This window comes from Camelus dromedarius, chromosome 30 (assembly GCF_036321535.1).
Source record: "Camelus dromedarius isolate mCamDro1 chromosome 30, mCamDro1.pat, whole genome shotgun sequence".
In the NCBI taxonomy this organism is placed as follows: domain Eukaryota; kingdom Metazoa; phylum Chordata; class Mammalia; order Artiodactyla; family Camelidae; genus Camelus; species Camelus dromedarius.
This window is the reverse complement of record NC_087465.1, coordinates 15,018,456-15,035,912: the sequence shown is the minus strand read 5'-3', so window position 1 is coordinate 15,035,912 and position 17,457 is coordinate 15,018,456. Positions and strand designations below refer to the sequence as shown.

Sequence of the window (17,457 nt, the reverse complement as noted above, 5' to 3'; positions counted from 1 at the left end):
ATTTTTTTTTTCCATCTCCTCACTTTCAGTCCATATGTGTCCTTCGCCCTAAAGGGGTATCTTTTAGGCAGCATATTGTAGGTTGTTATTTTTTATCCAATCTGCCACTCTGTGCCTTTTGACTGGAGCATTTAGTCCATTGACATTTAAGGTAATTATTGATAGATATGTATTTATTGCCATTTTAAACCTTGTTTTCCAGTTGATTTTGTATTTCTTCTTTGTTTCTTTCTTTTTCTTTTTAACCTTTGTGGTTTGATGGTTTTCTTCTGTATTATGCATGTATTCTCTTCTTTTTAGTTTTTTTGAATCTACTATATGTTTTTGATTTGTAGTTACCCTGTTTTTCAAATATTTTAACCTATTACTGTATCTACTTGCTTTAGACTGGTAGTTATATAAGCTCAAACACTTTCTAAAAAAAAAATCTACATTTTCTTATTCTCTTTCCCCACATTTTATGATTTTTATGTCCTCTTTTACATCTTTATGTTTTTTCTTTTGCTGTTCATTGCAGTTATCATTGCTTTCACAGATTTTTTTTTATTTTAATCTATGTACCAGCTTATTTAAGTGATTTACTTTCCAATTGTGATTTTCTCTTTCCTATAGATTTTTTTCTTGTCTTCTATTTAGAGAAAACCTTTCAATATTTCTTTTAGGATAGGTTTAGTATGGCTGTATTCTTTTAGTTTTTGCTTGTCTGAGAAATTCTTTCTCTCTCCTATTCTAAATGATAATCTTGCTGGATAGAGTTTCCAAGGGTTGTTAAAATATTTTGTAATTTTCATGAGATTTCATCTTTGACCAATGGATAAATTACTTAATTTCCAAACATTTAGGATTGGTCTATTCTTTTTTTTTTTTTTCTAGTTTAATTTCATTATGATCAAAGAACATACTCTGTGTGATTTCAGTCTTTTGAAATTTGCTAAGTCTCACTTTCTGGCCCAGTATATGGTCCAAATTGATAAACACACATATAGAACATTATTATGATGTTGGATGAACTTTTCTATATGTTTCTATATGTATCAAATAATTTATATTGGTTGATCAGATCTTCTGTGTCTTTTCTGAATTTTTTGCCTGACAATTCTGTAACTTACTATGACATGTGTTAAAACCCCCCTCTAAACTGATGTATGGTCTCTTTTTTCTTTTAGTTGCTATTTCTTGATTTTGAAGCAATGTTATTTGGTGCACAGAATTGATAACTTATATCTTCCTGTGGAATAAAGATAAAAGTGAATCTTTGTACAGTTTATTTAGTTAGATTTAAAACTAACATCCAACCATTTATTTTCTATTTGTCCATCTCTTCTTTGTTCCTTAATTCCTGCTTTCTTGACTTCTTTCAGTTAATCAGTTTATTTCCATTTTCCTGTTCTTTTTGGCTTCCATTTTTACATTCTTTATCTGCCCTAGAGATTATAATATGATTTCTTAAATCACTACATAAATTAATACTGCTAACATTTCCTAATCAATGCAAGAACTTTATAACAGTTTAATTCTGTTTGTCCCCCTTTGCCTAATTGTTGTCACTTAACATTATTGTATATACATTATAAACTTCCCAAAGAATCATTATTATTGTCATTTTAAACAGATAATTTTTCATACTTCCTCCCATATTCACCTTTCTGGTGTTCTTCATTCCTTCCTGCAATTTCATTGTTTCAGCTAGGATCCCCTTTCTTATAGCTAAAGAACTCCTGATAGGACTTCTCACAATACGGGTATTTGTGAAACGGTTCTCTCAACCCTGTTTTCTTTTAATCTGCAAGCATTTTTATTTCTTCCTCATTTTTGAAGGCTGGTTTCTATAGGTATTGAATTCAAGTTTTGAGGATTTCTCCTTTTAATACCTTGAGGACATTATTCCCTTGCAGTCCATCTCCCAGAATTTCTATTGAAAAGTCATCCATCAGCTTTATTTTTGTTCCCTTAATGACGATGAGCCTTTATTTTCAATTACTTTTAAGACTTTTCCTTATCGTTGACCTTCAGCATTTTGACTACGATGTGCTTTGGTGTGATTTTCTTTTTATGTTATGATAGGGGTTGTAGAACTTTTAAAATCTGTTGGCAAACGTCTTACATCACTTTGGGAAAAAAAAATCTCAGTAAATCAGATGGTTGTATAAGTTGGGTTATGACTATGGATTAAGGGGAAGGGATTTAATTTGGTTACCATCTCCTTCAGAAAACCTCTGAAGAGCTCAAACCCACTCACAATCCTCAGGTCTCCCCTACGTGCTCTCTCTCAGAAGATTGCATTACCACAAATTTCATACTACATTGTCACCTCTTTTCAGTAGTGAAATGAGCAGAATGAAAAATAACCTGAACACTATTCTTTAAATATTTACAAATGTGTATGTATGTGAAACATACACAAATTATTTTGTTATGGTAATACATTAATAAAATAATTTTATTGTAGCATTATATTTTTATCAGATCAGTTTTTGTTTGTGTATTTTGCTTGTTTAAATTAAAAACCCAGAGAATTGAATTGGTGCTTTAAATTGACCTGAGCATTACTTAAATACTAGAGTTGATTAAGAATGAATTATTTATATTATAAAGTTATATTTTATCAAAAATCATTAAATTTACTTAAGGGGATCAACTCTTACATTGTAATTGGTTTCTGAATTTTTATTAAGTAGAAGTTACTTATAGTCAATTCAGCTTTTAAAATACTTTTAATTAAACATAAAGTATAGCACTGAGCACTTTTTTAATATTTATGATTCAGTGTTAATTACTCAAAGTCTTACTTGGTGTTTCTCCTCAACTTTATTCTGAAATATCTTCAAGTAAATCACCACCCACTTGCTTGTCCACCTGAAGGATGAATTGCATTACTTTGTCCAAGATTGGGAAGCATAAAATCCTTCACATAGTCTCTGCGTAGATTTTGTTAACATGCATTGACTATTGCTTCTATATTTAATATCAATAATGCAAAAGAAGCATTAGATGTTCCTATGATATAATTCTTCTAAGTTCTAGTAAGTTTTCAACAGAAGTATGCTTCTACAGATAGTTACAAGAGTGGCATCTGTTGGTCACTCGTGTACCTGCGGGTACGTGACTGTAGCAGAAATAATGTGGCAGCTTGACCACAGTCTTGCATAAAAGCATTGACTATTTCATTAGTGAATATAAAGGTGACCCTAGCACAGACCTTGCAGTAAAATAAAAAACATTTCAGAAAGTTTATAAATATGCAATAATGGAGGGTAGGAAGTAAGTAGAGATATAATTCAGTATTACTGGTTTTCAAAGGAGAGAGAACAAGGTTTTAGTGAGGGAAAAACAAAAATCTCCAAAGCATAAAATTAAAGCCATGTGAGAAGGGTTTGTGTTATGGAGGACTCACACATACACACACACATACACATCCAGATGACGTAAATCACTTAAGACCAGACAGATGTTGGGAAGTGTAGGTTAGGGTACCAGTGATATCACAAAGTTTTGATCATCTGTAGAAGAGGTGTGTGAAGCTTAGCAGGGTAAAACTATGAATATAAGCCTTCTTAGCGTAGGGGAAGTTAAATGTGAGGAAAGGCTGTTTGCATTTCTATACGAGGCCAGAAGCAAAGGAAAGTTTTATGAACAGGTGAGTTACATGTCAGGGTTAGCGTCAGAAAGAGTAATTTAGTAATAAATCCAATTTTATAACCATAGTTAAGAACCTCATTATTTCTCAGTTGAACCACTCAAAATCCCAGAAATAATATGGACCAAGGAGAGTACAGAGCCCGAGGAGAAGAGTGTTAAAAAAGGGAATGAATTACTGTCTTGGATGCAACAGAAAGACTGAAGAAAGTAAATGAGAGCCATTTTCAGTATCTGGATCACAGAAATCTTCCCAAAGCAGATCCATCTGATGAAGAACAAACATCATGAAGATATTTGCCCACATTTCACCCCCCAGTGAGACACTTCACCATCATCTGAAGCCATCTTCCTCCTCTCTCCTTTCCCTGTTCCTTTTTCTTCATAACAGTTACCTCCACTGGGCTTTTCATTATGTATTTATTGGTTTCTTTACTTTCTTCTTTGTCACTGCAATGTAAGCTTCTGGTGGGCAGGTGCTTGGTCTGATTTTTATCTTGCTTAGTACCTGACATGTGGAAAGTGCTTGATAAATTCTTGTGGAACACATGAATTGAAAGGCACCGAGGAATAAGTGGGTAGCCAGGATCTGAAATCAGTCAACAGAGATGGCACGTCATGAATCTGAGTAGTGAGGGGCTAGAAAGAGGTAAGACGGTGACTATTTGTTGTGTTATGCTGGGCTTGGAAGAAGAGTGAAGATACAAGAAGGATGATTGATGGGACAGGAGCTCAATGAAGGTGGCCCCCCTGATGCTCTATAGCCTATTTGAACATAGTGGCCAGAGAGACCCTTCTGAATGTGTCAGATCATGGCACTTTTCTGCTCAGAATCTCAGTGGCTTCCCATTTCATTCAGAGTAAAAGCCAAAGCCCTGACAGTGGTCTGCCCCATACAACCTGGGCTTCTGTGACCTCCCTGGCCTCATTTCAACAGTTTTGTTTCCTTACTCTGCTGCAAGTCTGTGGATGCAGCAGGCCTTTACCCTCCCTTTTTTCCTGCCTGGAAACTTCTTCCCCAGGGGTCCACAGGATATATGCCTAGGTATAGATTCCACATGCTTATCTCCCTCAAATCTTTCCTATCTTTGCTAAAATGTTACTGTACTTAGGACTCAATCAGAGGGAAGAACAAGTGAAAAAGTCCAGGGTGGGGGTGACCTTGGCAAAAGGAAAGCAAAGGTGGTTGGTGCAGAGTGAGCTGCAGGGAGAGTAGGAGAGAAGGATGTCAGAGAATCAGGCAGAAGTCAGTCCAGTAGAGTGTTATAAGTAGTGCTAAAGCACTGGATTTTATTAAACACACAAGAATGTCATTGGAAGGTTTTGTGCAGAAAAGTCATAAAATGTGCTTTACTTTCAAAAAGACAATCCAGATGTAGTTTAGTGTAGCCATTATGGAAAACAGTATGGAGGTTCCTTAAAAAAAAACAACAAAAAACTGAAAATAGACTTACCCTACAATTCAGCAATCCCACTCCTGGGCATATATCCAGAGGAAACTCTAGTTTGAAGAGATACATGCACCCCAGTGTTCATAGCAGCACTATTTACAATAGCCAAGACATGGAAGCAACTTAAATGTCCAATAACAGATGAATGGATAAAGAAGTTGTGGGAGATATAGATATAGATATAGATATAATGGAATACTACTTGGCCATGAAAAAGAATAAAGTAATGCCATTTGCAGCAACATATATGGACCTAGAGATCATCATACTAAGTGAAATAAGCCAGAAAGATAAAGAAAAATATCATATCACTTATATGTGGAATCTTAAAATAAAAAAAAAGACACAAATGAACTTATTTACAAAACAGAGATAGACTCACAGACATAGAAAACATACAGTTATCAGTGGGGAAAGGTGGGGTGGAGAGGGATAAACTGGGAGTTGGGGATTTCCAGACACTAACTACTATACATAAAATAGATAAACAGCAGTGTCCTGTGTAGCACAGGGAACTATATTCAATACCTTGTAATGGGCTATAGTGAAAAAAAATATGAAAAGGAATATATATACACACACACACGTATAACTGAATCACAATGCTGTTCACCAGAAACTTAACACAACACTGTAAATCGACTATACTTCAATTTAAAAAACAAACAAAAATAAAACAAAACAAAAAATAAGATCAATCTAGATGCTGTGTGGTGGTGGACTATCAGAGAGCAGAAGTGGAAAAAGAGACACATGCTTGGAAGCTGCCAGCCTCCAAACTTTTTGGTTGTGAATCCTTATTTGTAGAAAGTTCTGAATCTTGTACCCTCACTATATACAATATAAATATACCACATGCTAATATGTACTAGACATTATGCCAGGAAGTAATATATTGTGTGCATTATGAAATAGAAATAAATAAAATATTTAAATAAGCAAATGCATATTTAAATTAAAATCTTTAAAAAATATTTTATTATGTTTAAGTGTTATGGAAACATTTTGCCTTTTGGAGAATATGGCAGATTCTAAGGCTTGTAGAATTTTTCACATACCATTTAATTTTTTGCAATTGACTTTTTAATGTTAGAAAAATGATAATTAAGGACATCATTCAATTTATTATGTAGAAACTCAGAGGACAAATCCCTGTCTGCATTCAGGTTTAGTAAAACTCATGTGCCCCTTGAGCAATGGGCACATTGACTTCAATCAATAGGCTATCAATAAAAGTAACATGCCAAGACCTCACTCCTTTTTCATCAAGAGAGACAGCTGGGGCCAGAGAGATTCAGCTAGGCTGGTGCCACCTCTCCAGTTTGCTAAGACAGAGCCAGTCACTCCTGCAGTGTTGGCTCAACAGTGCAAGCACAGCTCAGGAAGAAGTCTGTGCCCCTGGCACCACAATGCCAAGGTTACTGTCTCAGAAGGAACTGGATGAGAGTCACTGACAGTGGGAATAGGCTTCACTTCCAAGAGCATAGTCAGCTGGATCTGGGAAAGCTGATGTTTGCCTTGTCAGGGTGTGCTTGTTCTCATGAGGTGGTCAGCCACAGCTCTTAGTGTTGAGGAAGACTGGATGGGATCAGACACCCACCATAGCCACATTTCTTCACCATCAGCACTGTGCAAGACTTAGGGCACAAGACTTATTTTGCTTCCATCAGGTCTAGTCTGAGGGGCTAGAATATGCAAAACACACACACAACGCACACACACACACACACACACACACACACATATCAATGAATGGATTCCCATCTCCTGAGAGATGAATGCAACTTTCCAGACATATGGATGAGAAACTGGAGGCATAAAAGAGGAGGAAGCAAAATGAAAAGGGAAGAGGAGCAAGAGAGGGAGGAACTGAGAGAGCGCTACAGAGTTCTAGGGGGAGAGGCTTTCTTGTCTTGCATGAAATACCCTAAGGAGAAATTTTAATAAGTCCTAGGTCTGAGTGCTTCTCAGTGAACTGGCCTGGGAGACCTACCATCTCACCAGAGAGCAAGGAGTTACCGTCTGCAAGGCAGAGCCGCCCTGTTAACTCCTAGCCTTAGGTCATCCAGTAACTGGAGATGCTGCCTCTCCCCCAGGAATGCCTATGGTTCCTCTTCATGCCCTCAGTATGAGGAAGCATAAACATAATTATGTTCAATGGCTGCAATTTCCCAGCCAGAACATCTTGATATACTGTTCTTTTCCTCTTTTTCCATGGAAATGTCTTTCATACTGGTACTTGAAAATAGTTTTTGGAATTAAATAGAAAAAGAATGGAAGAAGGAAGGAAGGAGGCAGATAAGTGAAGAAAGAAAGGGAAAAAAGGAAAACGAAGATTTGATGTATTTCAGTGATGTATTAAAGATATAATCATTGCTGCCTTAGAACAGTTCATTTCTTATCAAACTATCATGCCATCTAGTTCTGATTCTATTGTAAAACTTGAAAACAAGAAAACAATTAGATTACTTGTTTTAATTAAACCTTAAAAGCAGAACAATTATTTATAATGTTTTATTGAAATAAAAAACAATATAGCAGAGCTCAAAAAGCTACACTTGTTATGCTTTATAAAGACAGAGGTTTACACAGGTTTTATGTATGTACACATTCATGACAATATATCACAACAAAGGCACCTTTTACTGCCACAGTATTAGGTAATGAATAAAAAATCAAATTAACCTTTTTTTTAAAAAAAATCTAAAATGATACAATACATTTTAGGATTATGTACATATTTGAAACATTTAGATATTTTTAAACACATTATTTTCATGGGTACATGACAATTATCTAATTCTCAAAATAGTTTGGTACTAAAATTGTTTGTCAAATAACAAAACACAACATACTGTAATATATAACCAAGCACCAGTTAAAGTCAGTACGTATTTAATGCTCCATCAAACTAAGAGGCTTCTAACACATGCCAAGTGAAGTGGGTATATAAGATAACCATTGAAATATGTTTAGAGTCTCAATTTTTTTGTCTTTAATAAGCTGATTATTTTATAGAAAATGGGGAGAACTAGATGATTTAGAGCAGTTTTTCTAATGGTTTGATGGAATCCTAGGGCTCTCAGAAGAAATTTCAAGGCACTGAGGAAGATTTGGGGAATAAGCAGGTCCATTTTATGTGTATTATATGTTAGAGTTTTGTATATGATTGAGATCATACAAAGCTTTCTATTGCTTTAAAGTAAGTTTGAAAATAATAATTTGGAAAACTGCTTCAAAGCATATTTCATTTGGCTATGTTAACATAGCTTAAGAAATATCTTTGTCAAAGCAGATTATCACACTTAGTCAACTGCACAACTCAAGTGTAAGTTTACCTAAAAACATTGCCTTCATTAGTTACAGGGGTATAATTCCAAGTTTTTATGTATGTTTTTTAGTCTAGAAAGACTTTTAATGGAATAATAAAATGTTATTAGCTCAACTGTATGACCAAAGAGCATTATCAAATTATAGATCAACAAGTAAAAGTGGAGAGATAATCCTCCAATATATGGAATTAATTACTTTAAAACAAAAATAAAATACCACTTCTGAAAGTGAGACACACTTAGAAAATTGTTTGCTAATTTTAATTCTTATTGTATTTATGATGTAAACAAAATTAAAAATATGTTTCATTAATACCTGGTTCAAAAAAAGAACACTTTAATAAGCACCTTAGAACTGGAATATCATAAAAAAATTATTATTTAGGAAAGTGGATGTCAAGATATATTATCTTTCTTACACTCTTAGAAAATTATGTCAATAGAGTCATGAATTTTTTTAATGTTGTCAGATTTAAAGAGTATCCAAGAATTCTAATATTGTGCAAATTAAATTTTTATTGAACGGCAGAAATAGCTTTGTTGCAGGCCAAGTAGCCATCAAGAATTTGTTAATTTGTTTTTATAACCACCAGAGGGCACCGGTGCCTGCAGCATGGTTGATGTGGGTGTTCTCTAACCTTTAGGTGACACTTGAATTTGACATTGCCAAGCTAAAAATGCCTTTAAAAAATTGATAATTTCTAAGAAATAAGTTTACATTCTGTAATACCCAAATAAATTTGGATTATTATATAAAAAATAGAGTTTACTGGCCTATTTTTGGTTAAGATTAATTTAACAGGACTTCATATTTTTAAATCAAGAATTGAATGCATAACATTTTTTAACAATGACTAAAGGAGAGTTCCTAAGCTACAAACACTAACAGTTCATTTAGCACCACATATTTAGCACCAGAATAGATATTGATAGTTCACACTTAATAAAAACTTTAATTGCAAAGAAACTTCAAAATTGTAGCACGTATAAGGTGTTTGTTATGCATTTTCAGCACCATTAACTGGTGAATTGTTAAACTGTCTAAGTTTCTCACTGACATCTCGTAAGTCAAAATTAGACCATGACATAATTTTTAAAAATCATTTTGCATGTGTTTAAATGTCTTCCCTCACACATATAATGACAATACAAAAAATATATATAAAAACAAAGATAATATTAGACGTTAATAGAAATATAACTTTACTCTCCCTAAACACTTTCATAGGTAAAGTCTCCTATCTGTGTCAAGATCTGTGTCCCATGACACTGCAGAACAGAGGGAATGCTGTTACACAAGAGGGAGAACCCAGACCACAATTTAAGCATGACTTTTCTGGACACCTTCAAATTACCTGATTAGCTGATGCATTCATTTAATAAGCAGGATATGAATACAAAACACTTAAACTGGCCTAAACATGTTTTAGATTTGTTTATGTAGATGTTATACGTTGATCTAACACAAGCATGTATTAATGAGAAAAATATGCATTGTTTCAATTAAGAAATTCTGAGTGAATTGTATTGGTTGAACTTTCCCTAGTGTTTGGTCAACTCCGTACTAAAGTTGCATGGAGCTTTCAAATGAATGCCTCCATGAAGATTCAAATACATATTACAGCGCTGCCAGCTGAATCTCGTAGGGGTGCTCTGATGGACCACAGAAGTGACACAGCTTAGACTACTGAACAGAAAATTAAAATAATAATAATAATAAAAACTGTTTCTGACACATTTTAAAAGCAAGCTTATCTGTCATAACCAGGAACATTAAGACTCTGCCTACACAACTCAAATACAATTCTGTAAAGAAATCCATCCGCTTAACAGCTAAAATTATCACTTTCCCAGTCTTTTGATGACATGGAAGCCCTCCTCAAAGTCTATATTGTGACAGAATTTAAGAAAAAACTCTTCTACTGAATAAAGGATGATATGAAAAATCTTACCATAAAGAGAATCAATGCCACTGAATATATATGCCAGTTACTGTTTCTCTTGAGTGAAACCTTTTGAAATGAAAACCTCAGTACTGACTATTTAAGCTGCTCTTAGGAAATAGCTTATACCTGGACCCTTTCTGACTGTGGGGGTTACAGTGAGAAATAGCTCTCCTAGCACCACGGTTTCATGCTGTGAAAAGATGTGACATGCTGTGTTGATCCTAGCAAACTTCCGTTTGCCTTAGCCTGGAAAATGAAACATTTCACATGGCCACTTTGTATTACTAACTTTAAAAAGTACAGACAGAATAACAAATATACCCGTTATATTTTCAGCTGAGTTGCTACGTTATAAATAAACTTACAGTTCTCATTGTGATTTGGAAAGGACTATTGAGTGCAAGTTATGAGTGTGTAGACCCTAGTCTTAACGTGATATGTTTGATGATTTATCTTAATCGTTGATGCATTCAAAGCTTTGTATTTAAGACATGTTTGTCTTAAAAAACATGGAAAGGTGGGATTCTTCTAAATTCTTGCAATTCTAGACTTTTTAGTTAATTCTAAAAATCCATACAGATGAACATTTATTACATTACCACCACTGTATTAGAAGCTGGGATAAATACAAAGATAAGACAGAATTTCTGCCAAAGAGGAGCTCATGAAAGACTTAATTTTATCTCAAATAAAAGTTTCACAACATTAGTGATAATTTTAATATTCATAAATTTCTGTTAACCTGGTAATTTTAAGTTCACATGAACCTCTGTGAAATATGTGGCAAATAGCATTATTCTTTTTGAGAACTAAGAAACCAAGCCACACAAGTAAACCAGCAACAGAACTGGAACTGATCGTAGCCTGTTTTGGTTTAAAAGTGCTTTTTCTACTTCTCTAGAACTGGTTTAGCAAAATCAAGGATGGAAACACTTTCTAGAAAAATCAAGTGAATTATCTCGCTGATGAGCTTTCTCTCCAGTTGCCGATATATGTTAGCTAACAATTGGATTGGGGCCTGACTCTTAGAATCATTTCTGTTCTCCATTTTAGTCTCCAGAAATATTTATTTTTAATAAAGCCCATGTAAGTTCCCACAAAAGCAAAGCAGTATGATTTGAAAACATTTGGTCAGATTCAGTTTGTGAAAGGAATCAGGCCAATTGTTTGTCATCATGTAAACCTAAACTCCAGATGGTGCATGTCTCCCCCGCTGGATTCAATTAACTGTCATCTTTCAATGCAGCTACCCCAAGAAATCGCAAATGTGTAGAGAATTTTAAACAAGTAGCTTCCTTCTGTTATTTGTACTCTGGAACTAACCATGTTTACTTATTTCTGTAATTCTATTGAAGCATTACATAACCTGCATCACACACACACACACACACACACACACACACACACACACACACACACACGAAATGTAATGTGTTAAGTGTCTTGACCCAGATGTTGAGTTCTCCTCTCTAGAAAGTGATTCCCTGATTTGGAAATAAGCTTTTCCAAAATTGCATGAGAGAAATTTTCATAGTGATTTTGATTTGATTTCCACCAAACTTAATGGAGAACTGAAAATTATTCTTCTCCTTACACAGGGGAATAAAGGTTGGCAATTAGTCCTTAGAAAATAATCTGAGGAGGACCCCTTTAACAAAACCTTAGCTGTCTGTGGTGTGCACATGAGATATTTAACTTGATGCTCAAGGCCAGGATGATTACATTGATTCTCACCAAAAAAGGACAGGGAAACAATGGACAGCTGGAGGTGTCCTTGGCACCTCCAAGGTTTCTTTCCAGCATCCCTCACCTCCTGCTAACTGGCCTCAAGGTGTATTAGACCTTCAGGATATGCCCTTCTGAAGCACTCCATTTGTGTGTGTGTGTGTGTGCACGCTCATTAACCCTATTTCTGTGCCTTTTCATATGTGTCTCTTAAATCTCACTTTTCTTGGGCCTCATCAGTTTTAGGTCTTGCTCTCTGCCTTCCAAAATCGTAACTATTTACTCTTACTCAGTAATCCCTGGGCAGTGATGAATCCTTCCCTGCCTCTTCGAATTCTAAGCACTGTCGCTACACATTCATGCTAATCAGAAGCCTCATGTATTACACAGTGTGGCTTATCACCTACACCACCTACATGTGAACACTGTTGCACCCACTTCCTCCAAGCTGCATGAAAAATAACTTTGTTAAAAAATAATAATTTTACAGCAAAATAATTAGGCTGTTATTATTTCCTGAATATTTTCATGAGCTTCTTGAAGGCAGGAATCCTATCTTCTTACCTTCGCATTATCAGAAGATAACAAGCAGTGTGCCTTGCCCATGATTACTGACTCAGTAAAAGAGATTAAGCAAAAGGCATGATTTGAACCTTACGTAAGTCAAGCATATCCTTTGGTGAACCTAAATAAGATAAAATATCCCAAGAATGAAATCTGCATTTGCTTAATTAAATTATCATACCCAGTTATCACTGTTATTTTGCAAATGATCACTTTTTGATTATTATAGAAATGGGTGCTGAAGATGTCCCACCACCTCACATATATTTTAGAAGAGGATTTTTTAAAAAATTCCCCTTGAGTTTGCTACAGAATCGTATTATCTATGTATTACGTCATCTATGTGTGTGTATACACACACATGTGCATTACAGGCCAAATATATATTCTATTCCTTAGAAACATAATTTCTTTGGAAAACGAGTTTTGGAATTGGATGCATCAACTATGTCAATAATACATACACAATATTTTAATTTAGGTTTAAAAGTCAGAAAATAGACATGGGTGTTTTGATTACCACAAAGGGGTAAACACACTAGACAAACACTTATTTATACAATGAATAATAAAAGGAAAACAAGATTATCGTAAAATATGTATAATATGTGCAAAACTCAATATATATATATGCCTATGATTTCCAGAAACCATTATATTTCCTGGAGGAAAAGATAAGCTTATTTAAACCAGTATAGGTAGTTTGACGTGACTCCTGGGAAACAAAGATTGTCAGTACAAGAGCCCCCATAACTTGGAGGGCAGGCAGAACATGGTACCCCTACTTTATATGGTGCTTCTCCAATCCAGTTGCCCCTGGTAAAAAAAGAAGAAGACAGCATTAGTGCTACTTGCCCATGAAGAAAATCTGGTTGCCCTTTAGCACATGACCACGTGTTGACATGTGATGATATTTTTGAGAAGTTTGTCTTTTTAGACAAACACTGAAAGTTATATCCATTTCTTATTTCTACAGTAACTTACACTATGTGTCTTACTTTTAAAATATTGCCTTTCTTTTTATATTATTTTTATTGAGTTATAGTCAGTTTACAGTGTTGTGTCAATTTCCAATGTAGAGCACAATTTTTCAGTTACACATGAACATCCATGTATTCATTGTCACATTCTTTTTCGCTGTGAGCTACCACCAGATCTTGTATATATTTTCCTGTGCTATATATAGTATAATCTTACTTATCTATTCTACATCTGCCTGTCAGTATCTACAAATTTCGAACTCCCAACCTGTTCCTTCCCATCCCCCTCCCCCGACAACCACGTTTGTATTCTGTGTCTGAGTCTGTTTCTGTTTTGTATTTATGTTCTTTTTTTTTTTTTAGATTCTACATATGAGCAATCTCATATGGTATTTTTCTTTCTCTTTCTGGCTTACTTCACTTAGAATGACATTCTCCAGAGACATCCATGTTGCTGAAAATGCTGTTATGTTGTCATTTCTTATGGCTGAATAGTATTCCATTGTATAAATATACCACATCTTCTTTATCCAGTCATCTGTCAATGGACATTTAGGCTGTTTCCATATCTTGGCTATTGTAAATAGTGCTGCTATGAACATTGGGGTGCAGGTGTCTTTTTGAAGTAGGGTTCCTTCTGGATATATACCCAGGAGTGGGATTCCTGGGTCATACGGTTAAGTCTATTCCTAGTCTTCTGAGTAAGTTAAAATTATGTTAACTTACAGATAAGAAGTGAGGCACCACAATGCATGGTGACATTAATGAGTCATCTGACACCGGGTTTGACACTCCATCCACTTACCATAGCTGCCTCTTTCCTATAGCAGCCTCCTAGAGCATGTGGGCCATGTGCACTTCACCTCACTTTTCCTTAACTCATGCTCATTTTATAAAGACAGTAAAATAGATACAGATATATATCTGTCTATATAAATATATACATATGTAATACACATATTATATGTATATATAAAATTTTAGGAGGCTAAAAATGGATTTCGAATGGAGCAAGAAGTTGTCCTAAGCCCCCCAAAAATAGATTTTTAAATGTTCAAAATATGTAAGCACAAAAAATAGATTTTAAGTGTTCAAAATATCTCCAAAGTTGAAAAATATTTTAGACTCTCCATCTTCATAAAATGAGATATGGAAAATCCAGTAAGAGAATAAGGGCTCAAAGAAGCAGCAATTGAAGGTGATTCCAAAACATTGTCCCATATGTAAATCATAGTTTTCTTTTTAGTAATGCTATTAGTTTTTTTTTATAGCACTGAACCCATTTAACTGAATTATTTTGTGTTGTCAGTGTTTTTCTTCATCTGTAATGATGGCTATGATTATAAGGATAGCCCAGATTCACCACATAGGAGCCTTAAAAACAGCCATAATGCCTTACTGTTATTAAGCTTTTTTAACTATGAAGGGGGAGGTAATAAATGTATTTTCAGTAGCATGGTGAGTGGTAACTACAGGACAAAGAAATAGCAATATAGCCAGCAATGTGAAGGAAATTGAATGGTGAGAAGAAAACTTGGCTGTCAATAGTAAAAAGTCAGGGTTGAAGATAAGATAATGGTAGGTGAAGGCTAAAATATGAAACAGGTGGGTCTTGTCTTCTTTAAGACCTAAATAAGGCCAAGCAGGTGACTCATAAAATGTATCTACATAAAAATATCCTCTTATTCAGTCAGCTGAAAATTCACAGTTTTATCTATAATAACCTATAAAGGAGAATTTATCTATAAAATGAAAAGCATGCTAATTATTCATATTATAAAATGAGATGAAAGTCCAAGACTGTCCACTTCTATATAGTTTATTCTACACTCTGCCTTCCAGAGAAGCTGCCTCAAGCATCATTTTGATAATGTCATGTTTGCTTATAAACATTCAAGGAGGCCCATTCTCCAAGGGTACAGCTCTCTCCCCATCCTAATCTCTCTCATTCTGTAATCTTACTTCCCTCTATATCTTTACCCAAAGCTGTAAAAGTGTATGAATCCAGCCTTTGCTATTTTAGCTTCACATGTTTCAATTTATTCTACATAACTTTTGGAAATTACACACAGCACATATTTTTGGTAGTATTAACTTAGAAATACAATGCTACTATACGCAAAAATTACTATATGTTATATTATAAACTTTTCCATGAATGGAGGATAATTATATTCAATAGCAAACCAGTCAATTGATGAACATATTTACCCTTTTAATTTTTATCCTATTTCATCTAATTCAATTCCTTCTCGTTCTCTCTCTCTCTTTCTCTGCTTTTTCCCCTGAAAAACAGGCTTAAGATAACTTCATTCTGGGATAGGAAGAAATGTATTCAGCTATCAGTCAGGATTTTAAAATCTGCTTCATTGCCTAGGTTTCAAAAGAATGGTTCTTTATTCCAGCTGATATAGCATACTAACACAGTATATCTTAATCTCATAGACTTATAAAACAATCAAGCATCTCATAAATAATATTAGAAAATTCTAATCATTGGCCCAAACCAGAATAGTTAAATGAATGTAATAAAAACCTCTTTCACCATTTGGGTATCACTTGGCCTATTTATGTCAGAAAGAAGGATAAAGGTTTAGTAGGAAAATATTAGGTATAAAACTGAAAATATTGAACAAATGCAGTTTTAATGCATTTCCTAATGCAGCCACAATCTACTTTCCAAATCTTACTATTCTAATAACTGTGAAGAGGGGACCATCGGGAAAATCACTATTTTTCTAACTTTGCAAAAACACTGCCACTGGCATACTACCATATAAATGAGTAATGTAGTTATTTGTGAAACATTTTCTCATTCCCTCCCCATAATGGCAAAGCTGGAGAAAATCTTTGTTTGGGACTTATTTTGGAAGACACCAAGAGTGTCATAAATCCTTTGCACATGGTGGTATTTACTCCAAATGGGAACCGACTCATGTATAAATACTGGAACAGTTTATCTGAAGAGTTATTGTTATCAAAAAGGCATTTTATCAAATGTTAACGAGTGCTTATTTACCCATATCTTTTAAAGAATGTTCATACATATAACCATATTTTATCATCTTTGATCAATTTTCACATTACCTTTTTTATGTATGCCATAGGATGAAATTACTGAATATTTTTTATACTGAAATTTAAGTCATGGCAAACTTTTCATCAAAAAGAAGTCATAGCATTTAAAATTTCCCTATGGATTTTGAATGCCTCTTTGGCCATCTGTAGAAAAAGTAAACTATGATTTTTCATTTTACCCTTAAAAGAAGAAAGAAGAACTTGTTTTGCTTTCCTAGTGAAAAAGCTAAGCCAGCATTCTAGTACTGACTAATGAGGATATTGTGTTGATATATTCCCTAGAAGATCCTTTCCTGATGCCTTTTATACAGCTATCAAAAGCCTGAGAGTGCACTGTTTATTTTACAATTACAATGTCTAAAGAAAGATGGTGAGGAGAATTTAGTGAACATCCAAATCTCATGTTGGTTTGCCTGCAATTTTAATTTTTAGATCCTTGTGAAAAGAAACCTTTCAGCTCATAATTTTTCAGGCACATGAGAATGATGGAAGATTTGAGGATTAGAGGTAATTAGTTAAGTCTTAACTCTATTACTTTCCTGTTAAAAATATCTATCAGATTAAAGATATTTAACATCATCAAAGATTCCAGCTGTAGAATCCCAGCTGATACTCACTTAGGGGCATAGTTGCACACCAAATAAACTGCACGTTGCCATACAGCTCCCCAAACATTCATGTTTTGACAAGTATGAATTGCACATCCTATTCGATTGGAGGTGGCCCAAACCATCTGTGAAAGTAA

General features: G+C 34.5%; 1 protein-coding gene across 1 annotated transcript in view; it reads right to left on the bottom strand.

Moving 5' to 3' along the window:
• Nucleotides 1-8,850: 8,850 nt before the first annotated feature.
• Nucleotides 8,851-17,457, bottom strand: part of PI15 (peptidase inhibitor 15) — a 29,261-nt gene continuing 20,654 nt past the window's right edge. The window contains exons 4-5 of the mRNA XM_010979413.3: nucleotides 17,330-17,445; nucleotides 8,851-13,470 (exon numbers count right to left, since the gene is read on the bottom strand). Of these exons, the coding sequence (XP_010977715.1) occupies nucleotides 13,335-13,470; nucleotides 17,330-17,445 (252 nt within the window). The 3' untranslated portion in view covers nucleotides 8,851-13,334. The remainder of the gene's footprint in view (nucleotides 13,471-17,329; nucleotides 17,446-17,457) is intronic.